The sequence below is a fragment of the Gadus morhua genome, chromosome 3 (assembly GCF_902167405.1).
Source record: "Gadus morhua chromosome 3, gadMor3.0, whole genome shotgun sequence".
Taxonomy (NCBI): domain Eukaryota; kingdom Metazoa; phylum Chordata; class Actinopteri; order Gadiformes; family Gadidae; genus Gadus; species Gadus morhua.
The window spans coordinates 1,256,193-1,275,931 of NC_044050.1; the positions used below are offsets into that span (position 1 = coordinate 1,256,193).

Below are 19,739 nucleotides of genomic sequence, written 5' to 3' on the forward strand. Positions count from 1 at the left end.
CCCCCTCTGCCTGTAAAAAAAAGGCTGGACCTTCAGAGAAACTGAGAGTAGGGTTGCCAGTAAGCTCATTCAATATTATCAGTTTACCTTTCAACAAAGTCAAACAGGGGCCAGGAGTTCTTGGTCAAGCCAGCAGACATGCGACTCTTACAGGCTCTACTTGTGTTGAGTCCATTTCTATCCATCGTAAAGTCAGAGAATGAAGGTACCGCATTCAAATCTTTCATTTGTAATAATCAAGGGCCTCGAGGGTATGTGTGTGTGTGTGTGTGTGTGTGTGTGTGTGTGTGTTTGTATTAGGTTGTGTGTGTGTGTGTGTGTGTGTGTGTGTGTGTGTGTGTGTGTGTGTGTGTGTGTGAGTGAGAGGTTTTGTGTTTGTGTTTGGCTTTATATTTGTTTCAATACATATTTTCATACTTTATTTGTCTCCAGTAGTTCCCTTTTCCGCCGTTTGCTTGATATTTAGAGTGGTTGGTTATGTCTTCAAGGTTATCAGTGAATATATTACATTTCTATGCTGTTGAAAGTTGAGCTAATCTAACTATCTAAGGAAAAGTCTGATCTCTTCAGTGATTCCACTGACATGGTCATATGAAAGGGTCCATGAGTGAAACTAAAAGAGGGAGGAAAACAGAGAGATGCTCTCTCCAACAGGCTGTCCCAGACCAGTCCTCACGCCTCACGTGGAGGCCCTGGGGCTGCAGCTGCTATCTCCTCCGGGGACGGAGGCCCACCTGACCTGTGCCCCGGGCTACACCACCCAGAGCGGCGTGGGGGTCATCATCTGCAGCGTCCGGGGGACATGGGGCAGGACGGAGTTTGTGTGTCAGCGTGAGTACTTCTGATTAAACAAAATACATTCATCATATAAAAGCAAAAAAGGACTGCTTATTGTAGTAGAAACACGAATCATCGATTCAATCATTAAAAAATGTATACATTTATTCTGATGTACGGTGGCGCTGAGCATTCACCAAATAAAAAAAAGTTTCACAGCTAATGTAGCCGTTAGCACACTCAGGATCTCGTAATTACGAGATAATATCTCGTAATTACGAGATAAGGATGTCGTAATTACGAGACAATATTACGAGATAAGGATCTCGTAATTACGAGATAATATTACGAGATAAGGATCTCGTAATTACGAGAAAAGATCTCGTAATTACGAGACACGGATCTCTTAATTATGAGATAAAGATCTCGTAATTACGAGATAAGATATCATTTACGACATAAGGATCTCGTTTACGAGAAAAGGATCACGCCTCTAATTCATCAATAACGTTGCTGTCTAGCTGCAGGCCGGCAAAGATGACGCTATCCGGCGCTATCGTACTTAATTTCCTGCTCGGGTTGAGGCATTGGGAAATATGGATGTTCCTTAAAAGTGAGGAGGGCATTAAGTATGTCAACATTGCGCAGACATCTGAAGTCATTGGCCGGCAAAGATTACGCTATCCGACGCTATCGTATTTTATTTCCTGCCCGGGTTGAGGCATTGGGAAATATTGATGTTCCTTAAAAGTGAGGAGGGCATTAATATAAGTATGTCAACATTACACAGATAAAGTCATTGGGACTGCTCAGGAGAAAAGCCCAGTCGGACCTGCTACAATTGGCTCTCTTCCTGCAGGAGCAGTTGAACCAGTACGGGATGCTTCACGGATACAAATTGATGCATCTGAAATGCATCCAAGCAGGCTTGGTAGTCACACATACTATCAATCTTTAAAGATATTTAAACTTTGACGCAACATTCGCGTGATGACAGTCAATCGGCGTTCAACAGCCTGGCCACTGAGTGACATGTGTAACGTAACAGCCAATCAGCGTTCAACCGGCCAACTCAGTGCAGTGCAGTCCGGGGTGGACTGCAGTATGGAGGAGAAAGTGATTGTTGCCGTTTGCGACTCCCGGAGCTCTTTATATCATATTATACAATGGGGGACCTAAATCCAGCGATCTGATTGGTTCCCAACTGTTGTATAAAGAGCGTATACATAACTGCTATGACGCCCCATCATTTTGTGAAAGTATCACTCCGCGCCTTGAAGAGGAAACCGTTACAAAGTATCGTAAGAAACTTTATCACACGGAGATTTAGCTTGACCATGGAGGAGGGGATTCACCAGCGGGGAAATATGCACAGTTCGCTGAAGTCTAAAATCGGCGAGTGAACTGCTCCATAGGATAAATTGCCAGCGAACCGCTCTATCGGAGCCTTCTCTCGGAGGGACGCTAAAGTGTGTTGCATAGCGACCGTCGATGCATAGCGGCAACCAGGAGGGACTACTTTTTTGTATTCTTTAACAAAACGGCTACTTTGACTTTCTTTGTTTCTTTTTAAATGTAGTGTGTCTATGACTTTCGTTACGCCATAACAGTAACCATTGTATAAAAGCAATAGATCACTTCAGTCAGTGGTATGTGCTCACATGATACCACTGTGAAGGGGGTCGCCGGCCCTCCGCTGCGCGTCGGGGCCGGACAACGCCCCTTAACAGTGGTATAATGAGCACATACCACAGCCTGGCGGGATCTATTGCTTAATTATACAACGGGGGGCCTAAATCCAGCGATCTGATTGGTTCCTAACTGTTGTATAATGAGCGTATACATAACTGCTATGACGCCCAATCATTTTGTGAAAGTATCACTCCGCGCCTTGAAGTGGAAACCGTTACAACCGTTCTCTCGGAGGGACGCTAAAGTGTGTTGCATAGCGACCGTCGTGCATTTTGAAGGCAGCCAGGAGGGACTAATTTTTTGTATTCTTTAATAAAACAGCTACTTTGACTTTCTTGTTGTTTATTTTAAATGTAGTGTGTCTATGACTTTTGTTTTGCCATAATAGTAACCGTTGTATAAAAGAAATAGATCACTTCAGTCAGCGGTATATGCTCATTATACCACTGTGAAGGTTTTTTTAAATAATTTAACAACTGACAGGGTTTGCCTTTACTATGAACATAGTATTTTTAATTTGAATACATTAATTAAACAAATAAAAAAACAATAAAACAAAATCGAATGTGGGCAGTGGGACAAAAATTCTATTTCCCCACAAAAACAATATTTTATTGATTTGTATAAAAACAATTTAGCTCATTAATTGGAAAAGAGCTTGAGGTAAGACGTTTTCTGAAAAATAATGCATGGTATAAAGTTAAACACATAATGCACTGCTGTATTCAACTTTTAAGAGCTGCAATGTGTGGGGCCAGCCACATGCCCTTTAAACCACCACGACAACAACATTTCCACTTCTGGGTTCCACTGAACAATTAACGCGTCAAAATTCGAGGGGCTTTGGCACATCAAATGATGGAACAAGCATCCCGTACTGGTTCAACTGCTCCTGCAGGAAGAGAGCCACTTGTAGCAGCTCCGACTGGGCTTTTCTCCTGAACAGTCCCAATGACTTCAGATGTCTGTGCAATCTTGACATACTTATATTGTATGCCCATCTCCTTCAGAAACATCAAACTTATCAACACCACAGACCTCTCCACCATGATCAGCTCCTAACCTTCCCCCAGCTTCCTCCCTGACTGACCTGGTGACTCACTACAATAACTGCCTCTCCTCCTCCCTCACCACCCTGGCCCCCCTGAAAACCCGCTCAGCCTCATTCACCCATACTGCTCCCTGGTTCACTCCTCATCTGCGCCAGCTCAAAGCCACTGGTCGTCGACTGGAGCGACTCTACAATAAGACTCAACTCACTGTACACCGCCAAATGTATTCGGACCACCTCCATCACTACAAGAATGCCCTCACCACTGCCAAAACCTCATACTACTCCAACCTCATCAACACTGGTACAGGCAACAGCAGAGTCCTCTTCTCAACAGTCAGCCACTTACTTCAGCCTCCTAAATCTCTCCCTCCAGACATTTCCACCACCCAATGCACTGCGTTCCTTGACTTCTTCAGCTCTAAAATCAACACCATTCACCAACAACTGGCCTCATCTCGCACCCCCTCTGATGACCCACCCTGGATGATCACCTCTGGCCAACCTCTCATCAGCTCCCTCTCTGACTTCACCCTAGTAACAGAACAGACCGTTTCAGAACTCATCCGCAAAGCCAAAACCACCACCTGTCAGCTCGATCCTCTTCCCACCTCCCTTGTCAAAGCATGTCTTCCGTCCATCTCCCCCATGATCACCAACATAATTAACTCCTCCCTCACTACTGGTACTGTACCCCCCACTCTCAAGCTGGCTGCCATCACTCCCATCCTAAAAAAACCTGGTGCTGACCCAACTGACCTTAACCATTACCGGCCCATCTCCAATCTCCCTTTCATCTCCAAAACACTTGAAAGGGTGGTTGCCGCACAACTACAGTCCCACCTCGACACTAACAATCTCCACGAACCGTTCCAATCTGGCTTCCGTCCAAAACACAGCACTGAAACAGCCCTAGTCAAAATCACCAACGACCTCCTCCTTGCAGCCGACTCTGGATTACTCACCATTCTCATCCTCCTCGATCTCAGCGCAGCATTCGACACCATCTCCCACCCTCTGCTCCTGGACCGCCTAGCTGGTATTGGGATCACTGGTGCTGCACTCTCCTGGTTTACATCCTACCTCACCGGCCGTCAACAATTTGTTAAACTAAGCAACCACAAGTCTGGGTGTTCAGGTGTCTCACTGGGCGTCCCCCAGGGGTCAGTCTTGGGTCCACTCCTCTTCACCATTTACCTCCTCCCGCTGGGCACACTCCTCCGTCACCATGGGGTCCATTTTCATTGCTACGCTGACGACACACAGGTCTACATCTCCACCAAACCCACCGCTGCCATCCCCCCCACCTCCCTCATCACGTGCCTGGAAGAGATCCGGAGCTGGTTGAGCAGGAACTTCCTGAAACTCAATGGAAACAAGACCGAGGCCCTGCTCATCGGATCCAAATCCACCCTCACTAAATCACAACACACCCCAGCTCCACTCATAATTATCGATGGATTCCCAGTACCCTTCTCCTCCAAAGTCAAGAGCCTCGGCGTCATCCTGGACAACACCCTCTCATTCGCACCCCATATTCACAACATCACCCGGACTGCATTCTTCCACCTCCGCAACATCGCCAGACTCCGCCCATCACTGACCCAATCCAGCGCTGAAATCCTAGTTCACTCATTTGTCACATCACACATAGACTACTGCAACGCCCTCCTCACCGGACTCCCCACCAAACTCATCAACAGACTGCAGATCATTCAGAACTCAGCCGCCCGGATCATCACCCGCACCAAATCATCTGACCACATCACCCCTGTCCTCATTCAACTTCACTGGCTCCCAGTACTCTACCGCATCCAATACAAAACCCTACTCCTCACCTACAAAGCTCTCCACAACCTAGCCCCCAGTTATAATAATAATAATAATAATAAATTTAATTTATAGTGCCCTTTTCATCCGAAGATCTCAAAGGGCTACAGGTTAAAAACAAAAATAAAAATAAAAAGGGGGTTTTAAAAACATCTAAGAGTGCGAGCCAAAGGTTTTTTTAAAAAGAAATGTTTTAAGACCTTTTTTAAAACAATCAGTGGATTGTGGTGCCCTCAAGGTGTCAGGGAGGGCATTCCACAGGCGTGGGGCGGCAACACTGAAGGCCCTATCTCCCATGGTCCTCAGTTTGGTTCTGGGTATGTGGAGGAGGTTAGAGTGAGTGGAGCGGAGGGAGCGTGTTGTGCTATGTGGGTTGAGAAGTTCTTTGAGGTATGGGGGGGCATGTCCATGGATAGATTGGTGAGTGAGGACGGAAACCTTATACTCAATCCGGGTGGAAACCGGAAGCCAGTGGAGTGAGTGGAGGATGGGGGTAATGTGCTCATGCTTACGGACTCTCATCAGGATCCTAGCTGCAGAGTTTTGTACGTATTGAAGCCTCTGCAGGCTCTTGCTAGGGATCCCGATGAGTAGTGCGTTACAGTAGTCCAGTCTGGAGGAGATAAAGGCATGGACTAGTTTTTCGGAGTCTGAGAGTGAGAGAATGGGGCGGAGTTTGGAAATGTTGCGGAGGTGATAGAAGGAGGTCTTGCAGAGGTGGTTGATATGGGATTCAAAAGTTAGCTGGGGGTCCATTTTTACACCAAGATTTGTTACTGTTGATGAGAGAGGGATATTTGAGCCAGAAAAGCTGATGCTGGTTATGGATGATGATTTGGTCTGGTGAGAGGTGCCGATCAGGATGGCTTCGGTTTTGGCGCTGTTGAGTTGGAGGAAATTGTGCTCCATCCATGCCTTTATCTCCTCCAGGCACGTGGTGAGTTTTGATGGGGATGATGGTGATGTTAAAGGTGGGGTGGCAGCTGTGGCATTGACATAGAGCTGTGTGTCGTCGGCATAGCAGTGGAATGAGAAACCGTGGCGGCTGATGACCTGACCAAGGGGGATGAGGTAGAGGATAAAGAGGATGGGGTGACTGTGACACACACAGACACCGCAAGTGACTGTGTGTGGGTTCGATTTGGAGGGACCCAGGGAGATGCATTCTATCCGGTTTTTGAGGTATGACTGAAACCAACTGAGGGGAGTGCCAGTGAGTCCAGTGGTGAGGTGGAGGCGGTTTAGAAGAATGTCATGGTCGACTGTGTCAAAAGCAGCAGAGAGATCCAGAAGGATGAGGAGGGAGGGGGAGCCAGCGTCGGATGACCTCAGGAGGTCGTTTGTAACTCTTACGAGTGCTGTTTCTGTGCTGTGGGCGGAGCGGAAACCGGACTGGAATTTTTCATAGAGGTTGTTTAGTTTGAGGTGGTTTTGAAGGTGGGTGGCAACTGCTTTCTCAAGTACTTTGGATATGAAGGGGAGATTGGAGATGGGCCTGTAGTGTGATAGGACTTCTGGGTCAAGGGTGTGTTTTTTGAGCAGCGGTCTGATTATGGCTTTCTTTAAGACGGGGGGAACGTGACCAGTTTGGAGAGAGTGATTTATAACAGAGGCGATCAGTTATCTCTGCAACCTCCTCCAAGAATACACTCTCTCCCGCTCCCTCCGCTCAACCTCTGCTGGACTACTATGTATCCCCACATCACGACTCACTTCAATGGGTGCCCGGTCATTCAGCTGTTCAGCACCCAGGCTCTGGAACTCCCTCCCCCCACACATAAAACAGTCAGACACCATTTCAACCTTCAAGTCACAACTCAAAACTCACCTGTTCAAACTCGCACACAACGTCTAACTGATCACTGTTTTGATTTTTTTTTTTGTTTTGTTTTGTTTTGTTTTTTTGTCTTGTTTTTGTTTTATTTATTTCTTATTGCTTATGTTTATTTCTTTATTTATTTATTTTTTCCACAATGTCTTGCTTTTTAAAAAATGTATGATGACTATATGCTCTGTAAGGTGACCTTGGGTGTCTTGAAAGGCGCCTCTAAATTAAGTGTATTATTATTATTATTATTTATATTAATGCCCTCCTCACTTTTAAGGAACATCCATATTTCCAAATGCCTCAACCCGAGCAAGAAATAAAGCACGATAGCGTCGGATAGCGTCATCTTTGCCGGCCAATGACTTCAGATGTCTGCGCAATGTTGACATACTTATATTAATGCCCTCCTCACTTTTAAGGAACATCAATATTACCCAATGCCTCAACCCGAGCAGGAGATTAAATACGATAGCGTCAGATAGCGTCATCTTTGCCGGCCTGCAGCTAAACAGCAACGTTATTGATGAATAAGAGGCGTGATCCTTTTCTCGTAAACGAGATCCTTATGTCGTAGATATGATATTTGATCTCGTAATTACGAGATCCTTATCTCGTAATTACGAGATCCGTATCTCTTAATTACGAGATCTTTTCTCGTAATTACGAGATCCTTGTCTCGTAATTACGAGATATTATCTCGTAATTACGAGATCCTGAGTGTGCTAACGGCTACATTAGCTGTGAAACTATTTTTTATTTGGTGAATGCTCAGCGCCACCGTACTGATGAGCAGCCTACAAGAAAAAAATATTTTCCAATCTTTATAATATTTCATAAAACTCATGAATTATGAACAATCAATCGATTGAAGTGGATGGTTTCAAGTCATCGATTGAAGTGCAAGGTTTCAATTCATCAAAATCAGCTTTGTCCAGTCGAACTTGAGCCGGTACTGGAGCCATCTTCTAGAGCCAGCAGCACTTCCTGTCAAAGTAATCTACCCTTTTTCTCTATTTTAGCAAAGATGTGCCCTGCCATAGATACCCCACCAAATGCAGAGATGCACTTTGAGGACAATTTATACCAGAGTAGAGTCAACTTCACCTGCAATGAGGGGTAAGGGAGATACAGCAGTTCCTCCAACGCTTAGATATCAACCAAGTACTGTCTCTTAACAGGACATTTCAACACTGTGTATAAATATATATATGATGAATTGAATGCACTCACTTGATACTTATTTTTATAGATATAATAACACTGAACTTTTAAATATTGTATAGTATCCTGAATTCATTTTGTCACTACGTTTTTAAAGTACTTTTTGGGACACATGCTCCAATATTCTAAAACTTGAAAATAGGTAGTTATAATAGTCAGTTTTTGCAGTGAATGGTTATGCAATTGTTGTTGGCTTGGTCTGTTCAGGTACAATTTGCATGGAGCCAGCAGTGTTGTGTGCCAAGAAAATGCAGAATGGAGCGCATCAAGTCCAGAGTGCAAAGGTATGAACTCATTTATTTGTGAGTTTGTGTACATTTAAAAACATGCTGTCTAGTTGCGTAATGAGTGAACAAAATGTATCCTCATTTCTCAAACAACACTTTAATCAACAATTAGTAAACTAAATATATATTTATATTTAGGAAAATGTGAATTCTTGCAATTCTTTCACTTAATTCAAAAACAATTGAATGCGCTTGAACATCCTTTTGTCTGTTTTTTCAGTTGTGACTTGTGGTCCACCTCCTATCCCGGATAACGCCAGAATTGTGTACGACATTTGGAGGGCCCCTGGGGGAAAAGCCAAATTTGGTGTGAGAGGGACTTACAAATGTGTGCCTCCTATGGCCCTCATAGGAAACCCAAGAGCAGAATGTACCTCCTCTGGAACCTGGACAGTAGCACCCATGTGTCAAAGTAAGACAATAATGCTACAATGGTACACCATTGTTCCTTCCTCTGCCGCTATTTTTATCAGAACTTGAGAAAATAGTAAGTGTGACGGTTGCTCCTAAAGGTCCCATGACATGAGAATCTCACTTTATGAGGTTTTCTAACATAAATATGAGTTCCCCTAGCCTGCTTATGGTCCGTTTGGTGTAAAACGAGCACTAGCTGTTCTGCTCGCCTTTGAAAAAACGGAGGCTCAAGTGCGCTGATTTGGAATGTCTGTATTTATGACGTCACCAAGAATCTCAGCTCCTCCCCTTACTCTGCCTGGCCCGCCCAGAGACGTTGGCCCGCCAATGAGACTCGACCGTGCGAGCGCCACATGTGTGTGTGTGTGTGTGTGTGTGTGTGTGTGTGTGTGTGTGTGTGTGTGTGTGTGTGTGTGAATACACACACTGTAACGCAAGTGTTTCTTGTCGGTTCTTTGACGTGTCTTGTATTTCCACAACAAGACTGTTGTGGGGGTTATCTGAGCCATGGTTGAGAAGGAATTGGGGGAAAGGAACTTTGGCTTTGACTGGCTGAAGTACATGAACTGCGACATGCCGCCGGTTGCCGCGAGGCACCATCACCCGGCAGCGGGCAGCCGGCAGCAGGCAGCGCGCGGTTCAGTCGACTTCAGGTTAATGTGAAAGTGGAGGAACCAGAGACGTCGCAGAACCCGACAAAGTCGTTTGTGATTCATAATATCGTCTGGAGGCGCACACAGCTATTGGCCGTGATAATATGTATTAAATGATATAGATTTCTATGTATTATATGATATTATTTAGATATAGAGCTCCAGGACTGTAACGCAAGTGTTGTACACTTCCTTGTTATTTGGATAACCATTCTGCTTTTGGTGTTATGGCGCATAACACGTCGGACTCTCGTCTCTGGTATTTCTACAACGAGACTCTGGGTTAATTGGGGGTTATCTCAGCCAAGGTTGAGAATGAATTGGGGGGAAGGAACTTTGGCTTTGACTCCCTCAAGAACATGAACCGCGACATGGAGGAGAAAGGGATTGTTGGCAGCGAATGTCTCCCGCTTGAGACCCGCTGAGGGACCACCGCCGGAGGCGGAGGTGCCTAAGCGCTGCCCGGCAACGATCCCTTTCTCCTCCTTGTCGCGGTTCAGTCTACTTAACATTGATGAGGACGTTGAAGAACCAGGAACGTCGGAGAACCCAACGCGGTCGTTTGAGATTCATAATATCGGCTCACACAGCTTTTGGCCGCGATAATATATATTATATGATATAGATATCTATGTAGGCTATATGATAATATTTAAATATAGAGCTCCAGGACTCCTGTGTGTTCTAGAATATTTACAGAACACGGCTAAAGGCTGTGTGCGCCTCGCCATTGCGATACATCCACTGTAAACAGAGCGCATGGTACCGTGGCTGCAAGCTGCTCAGGGCCACACCCCCACCCTCCTCCTTGACCCGCCTCGCTCCTCCTCATTTGCATTATATCTACAGACACCAAAACAGCGCATTTGGGGGAAGCTCAATGTGCGACTGGCTCGGAGTGGCTGTAACTCTGCACCACGGCTGAATTTCGGGAACGTCTTTGAATACTGTGTTAGTTGCCCACTAATACCTATATTAAAGAATACATAAAATAGCATGTCATGGGACCTTTAAGAGAATGCCCTGTGCTGAAGTTATGCATGAATTAGTCTTGGATATCAGATTAGATTAACAATCTAAATTCGGATGGTAGAGGAGCTCAGATCTGGGTGAACAGGGAGTTTCACTGTCATTGCTTCATGTTTGTTTCCACCAATCGTGTCTCTGAATGCGAGGGTCTTTAATCGTCCACTTGGCTTACAGGGAACACAAACACAGCCAGCACTTGTAAACCTTTTTCTAGTGGGAAGACAAGCTAAAAAATCCTGCTTTGTTTGACCACCTTCCTTTTGATTCAGTGGTAACCTGCCCCAGTCCAGAACCCATCGATCATGGTCACATGTCCTCCCCCACCATGAGCAACTACAAGGACACCATCAAATATGGCTGCACGGGAGACTACATCCTTTCTGGTAACCCATTTGTCCAATGCCTTGAGACAGGACAGTGGTCCCCCAAGCCTGCTTGTGGCGGTAGGTTTACTCAAGGGCCATACCCATTTGGTGTTTGGGAATGTAATCATTTTCTGCCTCTAAGGCCGGAGGTTTCCTAATCTACTTACACAGAGAGTTGAGTGGAAATGTTTTACAACATCTAACTTTCAATGGAACTATTGAAAGGTCAATTATGTAACATTTCAGAAATATCAAAAAACGACCCGACTTAGACGGCAAATCCGGTGCCCGAAACCGCACATTTCTCAAATCTATCAAATCTATCCGGACCTATGCGGTTTTGTGTTAGGATTCATATAGGCGCCTGAAACGCAAACGATGACGTCAATAGTCCCCCACCAGTTGAGAGACATCAGAGTAGCGTTGAATTTTTTATTTATGATTTTATTTGTATTCTTTTTGTAGCTTTAAATAAAGCCCCTTGATAAATGTAATTACTAACTGAACATTAAAAAGTATTTTTGCTCAATTTAAAAGGTTGGATCTCCTCGTGACGGAATGTTTGCATACAGCGCGCAGGCTGTATGCAAGCAGGCTTTATGCGCTCAACTTTTTCTGTGGAGAAACAGCGCCTTGAACATTTACTACAGCGTTTCTACAGCTCGATGCGGTTTCAAAATGACTCAATCTTTACGGATATATTCCTGACCGCCCGTTTCGGCTCCGTGTGGACGGGGCCTTATACTGTACATATGTTGAGATGTGTTCTTACACACAATGATAAAACCGCAAGGTGACGCTACATTGTGTTGATGGATTCATATGCCCTTTACCCCCTGACTTCAGGGGAACAGTCATCCGGTTTCAACCCGGTAACACGCGATTTCGTGCTCATGTGCACAACCGTTAATCTATGGAATCGTGTCCCAGAGCACGATTGTTCGATTTTTTTCGTGCTACAAAGAACGAAATGTAAACCAATGCATTCTGCATGGGAGCGTTTCTCCGATGTTTTCGTGCTACACAGAACAAAATGTAATGGGAGCGTTTTTTAGACGAGAGAGAGAGTGTGCGCAGACAGTAGCCTACAGTGCACCCTCAAGTGATATTTATGTCAATATTTCAGATTTTTTAAACAGACCTCCTCAAAAACTGAAACGAACGTGCTCCGTTTTTAATTTAATTAACATGCTCCAAGGTGCTTCAGAAGGGATAGGCGCAGATAGTACAGTGCACCCTCTAGTTATATATATGTAAATGTTTGCATTTTTGAAGCAAACCTCCTCAAAAACTGAAAATTAATAAATAAATAAAATTAGCGTGCTCCACAGAACGAAATGTAAACCAATGCATTTTGAATGGGAGCGTTTTTCAGATGAGAGAGAGAGTGTGTGCGCAGACAGTTCAGTGCACCCTCTAGTTATATATATGTCAATATTTCAGATTTTTTAAGCATGCCTCCTCTAAATCTGAAATAAACGTGCTCCACAGAACGCGCGTTTCTCAGACAATTATCGTGCTCAAAAGAACGAAACAAAACTGCATTGCATCGCACTGTATTGTATTGTATTGTATTGTATTGTATTGTATTGTATTGTATTGTATTGTATTGTAGCACTTAACTGTGTAGCAACTGCAGCAGCTGCTATCATGTCTGTAATACGGGGAATTGATTAACCTAGCGATTGTGGTACTTGCACTTGGTTCTATGAACATCCTTTCTGTACCGACAGCGATATATTGATGCACTTCTTATGACAAATGTACTTATTGTAAGTCGCTTTGGATAAAAGCGTCTGCTAAATGCCCTAAATGTAAATGAAAGAGAGAGAAAGAGAGAAAGGGAGGGAGAGAGAGAATAGAAGGTGTGCGTAGGTGTGTGTAGATAGTACAATGCAACCTCTATTTATGTTTGTTTCAAAACAATAAATGCATCAAAGGGGAAATGTAGTGTACTAAGCATTTCCCAATTTTTTACAGCAGTCCACCTCAAAAACATTTAGTTCTCAAGCCAACGGAAATTAATCTATTGAATCATGCCCCAGAGCACGATTGTCTGACTTATTTTGTGCTACACAGAACAAAATTGTATACATTGCCTTTCAATTGGGATACTTTCTTCGACCACAGAAGGGGTGTGCGCAGATAGTACAGTGCACCCTCTACATATGTATGTGTCAAAACAACAAATGCATCAAAGGGTAAATGTAGTGTATTAGGGATACTCTGATTTCCCTGTTTTTTACAGCAGACCTCCTCAAAAACCTTTCTTTCTCACGCTCACGGAAAGTAATCTATTGAATTGTGTCCCAGAGCACAATTCTCCGACGTTATTCGTACTGCACAGAACGAAATGTAAACCCATGCATTTTGGATTGGAGCATTTCTCAGAATATACACAGGTAGGCATATATATATACACTGTAAATAATTACCAGGGTTTCACAATATTTAACTGTAATATTTGACAGTAAATTACTGTGAAATCACTTCACAGGTGCTAACTGATGTTCCTAATATAATACTGTAATTTCAAATGTCACTGTTATTTACTGTGATATTTGCATTACAAGGATTTCACAACATGTTACTGTACTTTTCCCCAGTAAAATACTGTAATCAGACCATTTCGTGTGAAAACACAGTAAATTACATTAACGCACTGCATTGTGGGAGATCCCGCAACTTTTAACTGTCAACCAGCAGCAGACATTCTGCCATTTGCCGCCAAGTGAAGACAGAGGAGGAAGAAACTTCGATGATAAGGTAAGGCCCTCTCAGTTTTAGCATTAATAAGTGGTTAATCATAAATTCAGGCGGTTAAATGTGTTGGTAATTAGTCAGAAAATATAATGTGTAGGCAAGGCAAGGCAAGGCAAGGCAACTTTATTTATATAGCACTTTTCATACACAAGGCAGACTCAAAGTGCTTCACATATAAACATTGTCATACAATAAAATAAAATAAAATAATAGATAAGTAAAAGAAAAACATATGCAAAGAAATGGTTAATATAGAAAAAGGCATTTTAGTATTAAAAAAAATAAAGAAAATAAAGGCAAAGTTAAAAAAGCTTTTTAGAAAGTGCAATGTATTTAAGATTTTAGCAGAAAGCTATAGCAAACATAAAAGTCTTCAGTCTTGTTTTAAAGGTGCTCAGAGTTGGGGCAAGTCTTAAATCCTCTGGGAGTTTATTCCAGCTATTTGTTGCATAGTAACTAAATCCTGCTTTCCCATGTTTTGTGTTTACTCTGGGGATAATTAACAGATTGGTCTCAGAGGATCTTAGTGGTCTAGAAGGCTGATGTAGTGGAAGCATATCAGTTAAATATTTTGGGCCTAAACCATGTAGGGATTTATAGGTTAGCAACATGATTTTAAAATCAATTCTCTGACCTACAGGAAGCCAATGTAACGATTTCAGAATTGGTGTAATATGATCAAATCTTTCGGTCTTTGTTAGAACTCTAGCAGCAGCATTCTGAACAAGCTGAAGCTTCCTCAGAGTTTGTTTTGGAAGACCTGTGAGGAGACCATTGCAGTAATCAAGCTTACTAGTGATAAAGGCATGTACAAGTTTTTGTAAGTCTTCGGTGGACATGAGCCCTCTAAGTCTTGCTACATTTTTAAGGTGATAATATGCCGATTTTGTAACTGATTTGATGTGACTGTCAAAATGTAAATCTGAATCCATGATAACCCCTAGATTTCTGGCTTTGATTGAGGTTTTCAGGGACAGAGAGTGAAGGTGTTGGGTTACTTTAAGCCTTTCCGTTTTAGGACCAAATACAATTATCTCTGTTTTGTCCTCATTTAGTTGAAGGAAATTTCGGCACATCCATTCCTTCACTTGCTCAATGCACTGGCACAGCAGATCTATGGGCCGATAGTCATTTGGTGATAGCGATACATAGATTTGCGTGTCATCAGCATAGCAATGATGGTCAATATTGTTATTTTGCATGATTTGCCCTAGTGGGAGCATGTAGATGTTGAATAAAGAGGGTCCTAAGATCGAACCTTGTGGGACTCCACATGTCACGTTGGTTGATTCTGATACAAAGTCGCCAATGGAAACAAAGTAGTTCCTATTTTGTAGGTAGGACCTGAACCAATTTAAGACAGTGCCTGAAAGCCCCACCCAGTTTTCTAACCTTTCCAGAAGTAATGTATGGTCTACAGTGTCGAATGCAGCACTGAGGTCAAGTAGCATTAGTATTGAGGTTTTGCCAGAGTCTGTGTTAAGACGGATGTCGTTTACAACTTTAATAAGGGCGGTCTCAGTGCTGTGCAGGGGTCGAAATCCTGATTGGAAGGTGTCATAGCAACCAGTTGATGCCAGGAAGTGATTTAGTTGCTGGAGGACAACTTTCTCAATGATTTTACTTATGAAGGGTAGATTTGATATTGGTCTGTAGTTGTTAATAATAGAGGCATCTAGGCTCCGCTTTTTTAAAAGGGGTTTAATAACTGCAGTTTTCAAAGCTTTTGGGAACTTGCCTGACTGGAGAGAGTTGTTAACTATCTGCAATATGTCTACTGCTAGGCAGTCGAAAACATTCTTAAAGAGGTTGGTAGGTATAGTATCAAGGCAACAGGTGGATGGCTTTAGTTGTGTCACAGTTTCCACAAGATTTTGAGAGTCTATAACATTAAAGCATGCCATCCTTGCCACGTAATTTTTGCCTGAACAGGGTGGTAGTCCAACATTTTTGTTTGACGTGGAGATATTGATGGCGCGTCTGATACCTTCAATTTTATCAATATAAAAAGCTGCAAACTCATTGCATTTCTGCGTGGAATGGAGATCAGGTGGAATTTCTGTTGGGGGGTTGGTCAGTCTGTCAACAGTTGCAAATAGGGTTTTTGCATTATTAGTGTTGGTTTTAATGATATTGGAGAAAAATGTTTCTCTAGCATTTTTTAAGTCTAAATTGTAGGCACGGAGGCTCTCTTTATAGATATCATGGTGAATATGAAGTTTTGTTTTACGCCAGATGCGTTCAACCTTCCTGCATTCCTTTTTCTGTGCTGTTACAGAAGCAGCTTTTCTCCAGGGTGCCTTTTGCTTTCCAGAAATCGTTTTAACCTTATAAGGTGCAATGACATCTATGACTTTCAAAATTTTCAAATTAAAGTTTTCTACAAGATCATCAGCAGTACATGGGTTTAGAGGTGGTAGCAAGGAGATGGCCTTTTTAAAAAGTATATTAGAATCTTCATTGATATACCGTTTTTTGACAGTGTTTGATTTTGTCTGTATGTCGGGAATAAAAGATATGTTAAAGAAAACACAAAAGTGGTCAGACAAGGAAGGATCAGTCACAGAGAGATCAGAAACATTGAGGCCCTTTGTGATAACCAGGTCTAGAGTGTGCCCCTTGCAATGAGTAGCCTCTTTCACATGTTGAGACAGTTCAAATGTGTCCAAAATGGTAAAAAGTTTTTTTGCACACTTGTCATTCAAATCATCAGTATGAAAATTGAAGTCACCAGTTATAACTAGACAGTCAAATTCTGTGGAGATGCTAGACAATAATTCTGTGAATTCATCGAAAAAATTTGCAGAATATGTGGGTGGCCTGTAAATAATTAATAGGAGAACTCTGGGGGAGCATTTCAATACAGCACTAAGGTATTCGAACGATGGAAAATCCCCAAATAACATCTGTTTCCCCTGAAATACATTTTTAAATATAGCAGCAACCCCTCCACCTCTTTTTCCAGATCTACATGCATCAAAAAAGTTATAGTCGGGAGGAGCTGTCTCTATCAGAACGGTTGCACTGTTATTTTGTTCCAGCCATGTTTCAGTTAAAAACATAAAATCCAGTTTGGAAGTGTTAATAAAATCATTAACTAAAAATGATTTGTTATTAAGAGACCTCACATTAAGTAGAGCCATCCTGATGGTGCTGTTGATAGGCTTTAAGGTTGTTTTTTGTTTGGAGGCAATAGATATGAGATTTGTGAGGTTAGCAGTGTGTCTAAGTTTCCCTTTGTTTACTCTCTTAGTGGTGACAGCATGAATGCGAAAGTTGCCCTGCTTTGACGTAGGCAACCTTGGGTTCAGCAGATTATGAGAAACTTCCTTTATACTGTGTCTACGGCTGAACCCTTTTTTGTCTCAGTAATACTCAGGAATACTATCGGGGCGGGGGCGGGGCGCCGTCCTCCTGGGTGTTAGCAGTGTTAGCAGCCTGCGGCCATGACGTGGCGATGCTATCATTGACACAGATGCAAGTTTGATGCCAGCATGTTCCAGTTTCTTAAATTCGGCTGGAAAATCGCAAAGGGAGACATCGGAGCTGGAGTTGTTGTTGTGGCTATGGGAGAGATGAGGCTGGAGGTCATCATCGATGGGGGAATGCAGAGGAGGGGGGTGGCCGTTCCTCGCCAAGCCAGCATCAGCGATGGGGGAGGGCACAGTGTTGATGGCGTCGGGCGGGCTGTTGTCTCTCTTCAAGGTCTGTGGGCTGTCTGCTATCTGTGTGTCCGATAGTGGCAGAGTAGTTGTGTGGGGGAGGCTGTAGTCTCGCTTCTTCTCAACCTGTGCTCTGATTGTGGCCTGTGCGTCAGACCATGGCAAGATTGTGGCCTGTGCGTAAAGCGAGAAGAGTAGATTGTCACTCAACAGTTTTGAGCCTAACCTGTTTGGGTGTAGGCCATCTGCTCTGAAAAGATATTTGCGCCCCCAGAATAAGTTGAAATTGTCAATAAAGTCCCTTCCTCTTTCATTGCAGACTCTGGAAAGCCATGTATTCAGTGCAAGTAGACGACTGAATCTGTTTATTCCCCTGTCAACAGTTGGTATGGGTCCACTGATGGAAGACTTGATGTGTATTTTGTCCAGTGTATCCAATAGATCAGTGTAATCCCTCTTCAGAAGTTCTGACTGTTCTCTTTGAATATCATTAAATCCTGCATGCACAACAATCTGTGAGATTTTGGGGTTTTCCAATATGATTTTGGCTAGTTTATGGTTGATATTACTAACCATTCCATATGGGAAGATGCATGTTTTGATCTTCTTACCGGTTATATCCTTGATAGTTGAGTCTCCTATAATCAGAGTGTCTGGTTCATCTGCTTTCTCTGAGATGGGCCCTTGTTGGACGGTGGCAGACACATGTGTAATGTTTTTCCATATTTTTATGATAATTGAAATGTGTCTAAAGCCTAAAATATGGTATTATTACAAATATTGTTGACCTGATATGGTTGATTTCGTCTGTAAATGACTGGGTTATTTTAGCTCGACTTTTTGAGTGAGGCACAAGTTATTGGATTGATAGTGTCACATTGGTTAGCTAGCTTGCTAACGTCCTCCCCAGCAGTGTTGTCTGATAAGAAATATATTGTCAATATTTCCCTTTAACTTAGCAAAAGACAAGTTATGCTTTCATTCATGCAGTTAAATGTGATTTGCAGATAGTCTGTAAGACTGAAATAAAACAGGCATTCATATCTAGAACCGCCGCACTGGGACAATTCTACCCGCACAGGAAAAAATTATATTTTCGAGCAAGTTGCTAGTCCACGGCCTTCTTTGGGGTTCGCGATTTGTCAACTACACGTGCAGTCATTCATAACCGTTTCTCAATTCGTAGCCGTTATGCCAAAGAACCTTGAATGAATATAAATGATATGCGTATTCACACGGCATGCCAGCTGTAGGCCTACCCTACATATATAAAAAGTCAGTGGCGGTTCACTATGTTCCTATATAGCCTATTATTATATTACTGGAGAGTAGGCTATTGATATAAGAATTACGAACGAGCGAGAGCAGAATAGAAACGCACGCACACACACACACGATCGGATAAATCCGACCGGGATTCCCGTTGCCATGGGTTTCCTTGGCGTTTTCACACCTAACCGTGCTCAAATCTGCCAGTGTGAGTGTGGCCAGTCTGGCCAATTTGGCCACTTGGGAGAGGTTTGCTGCTACGGTACGGGCCGCTACGGTACAGATGCTAATGAGCCGACACGCGCACACACATGGCTATGCAACCTGAGCTGGATGACGTATAGTCCATGCGACAACCATGGACATAATAAAGGAGACAAGCCTTCTTTCCCATTAAACGGTAAACATAGCGTCAAGCGGTTCAACTGTTGGTTCACGTTGGTCCCATAGAGAAGTCGAGTGTCTGTTAGCCATTTGGGCACTTAGCTGAACAGACTCAGCTAAGTGCGAACTGTGTTCTCTGTGTTCTTGTCCATTGTTGTTAAAACTCTGACTGGCGGCAGACTTTATTATGGTCCATGCAGCGGACGCTTGGTGATGACGTGTTACGACGTGATGCCGTACAAGAGTGTACAAGAGCCTACCGTGGCCAGGCCACAGTTGCGACGGCCAACGGCCACGGCCAGATGGCCTAGTGTGAGTGCACCCTTATTTATACTATATAAAGAGATATATAACAAAACCCCAGCCTCTTTGATTTTAAAATAATATTCAAAATATCAACATAATATCTTAAAACGAAAGAGGCTGGTGTTTTGTTTTATATCATTTGTTTATATTGTTCAGTAGTATATGCCTACATGAGGCCGTAGCACAGTTAACAGACGAGCTGAGGTGG

At 43.2% G+C, this 19,739-nt stretch overlaps 1 protein-coding gene across 2 annotated transcripts in view; it reads left to right on the forward strand.

The window, feature by feature from the left end:
- Positions 1-23: 23 nt before the first annotated feature.
- The window catches only part of LOC115540416 (beta-2-glycoprotein 1), a 76,807-nt gene continuing 57,091 nt past the window's right edge, over positions 24-19,739 (forward strand). The window contains exons 1-6 of one of the 2 annotated variants that reach the window (XM_030351683.1): positions 24-205; positions 655-831; positions 8,198-8,294; positions 8,607-8,683; positions 8,907-9,098; positions 11,052-11,225. In XM_030351683.1, the coding sequence (XP_030207543.1) occupies positions 139-205; positions 655-831; positions 8,198-8,294; positions 8,607-8,683; positions 8,907-9,098; positions 11,052-11,225 (784 nt within the window). In that variant the 5' untranslated portion in view covers positions 24-138. The remainder of the gene's footprint in view (positions 206-654; positions 832-8,197; positions 8,295-8,606; positions 8,684-8,906; positions 9,099-11,051; positions 11,226-19,739) is intronic. The other variant, XM_030351684.1, reaches the window with a different exon arrangement.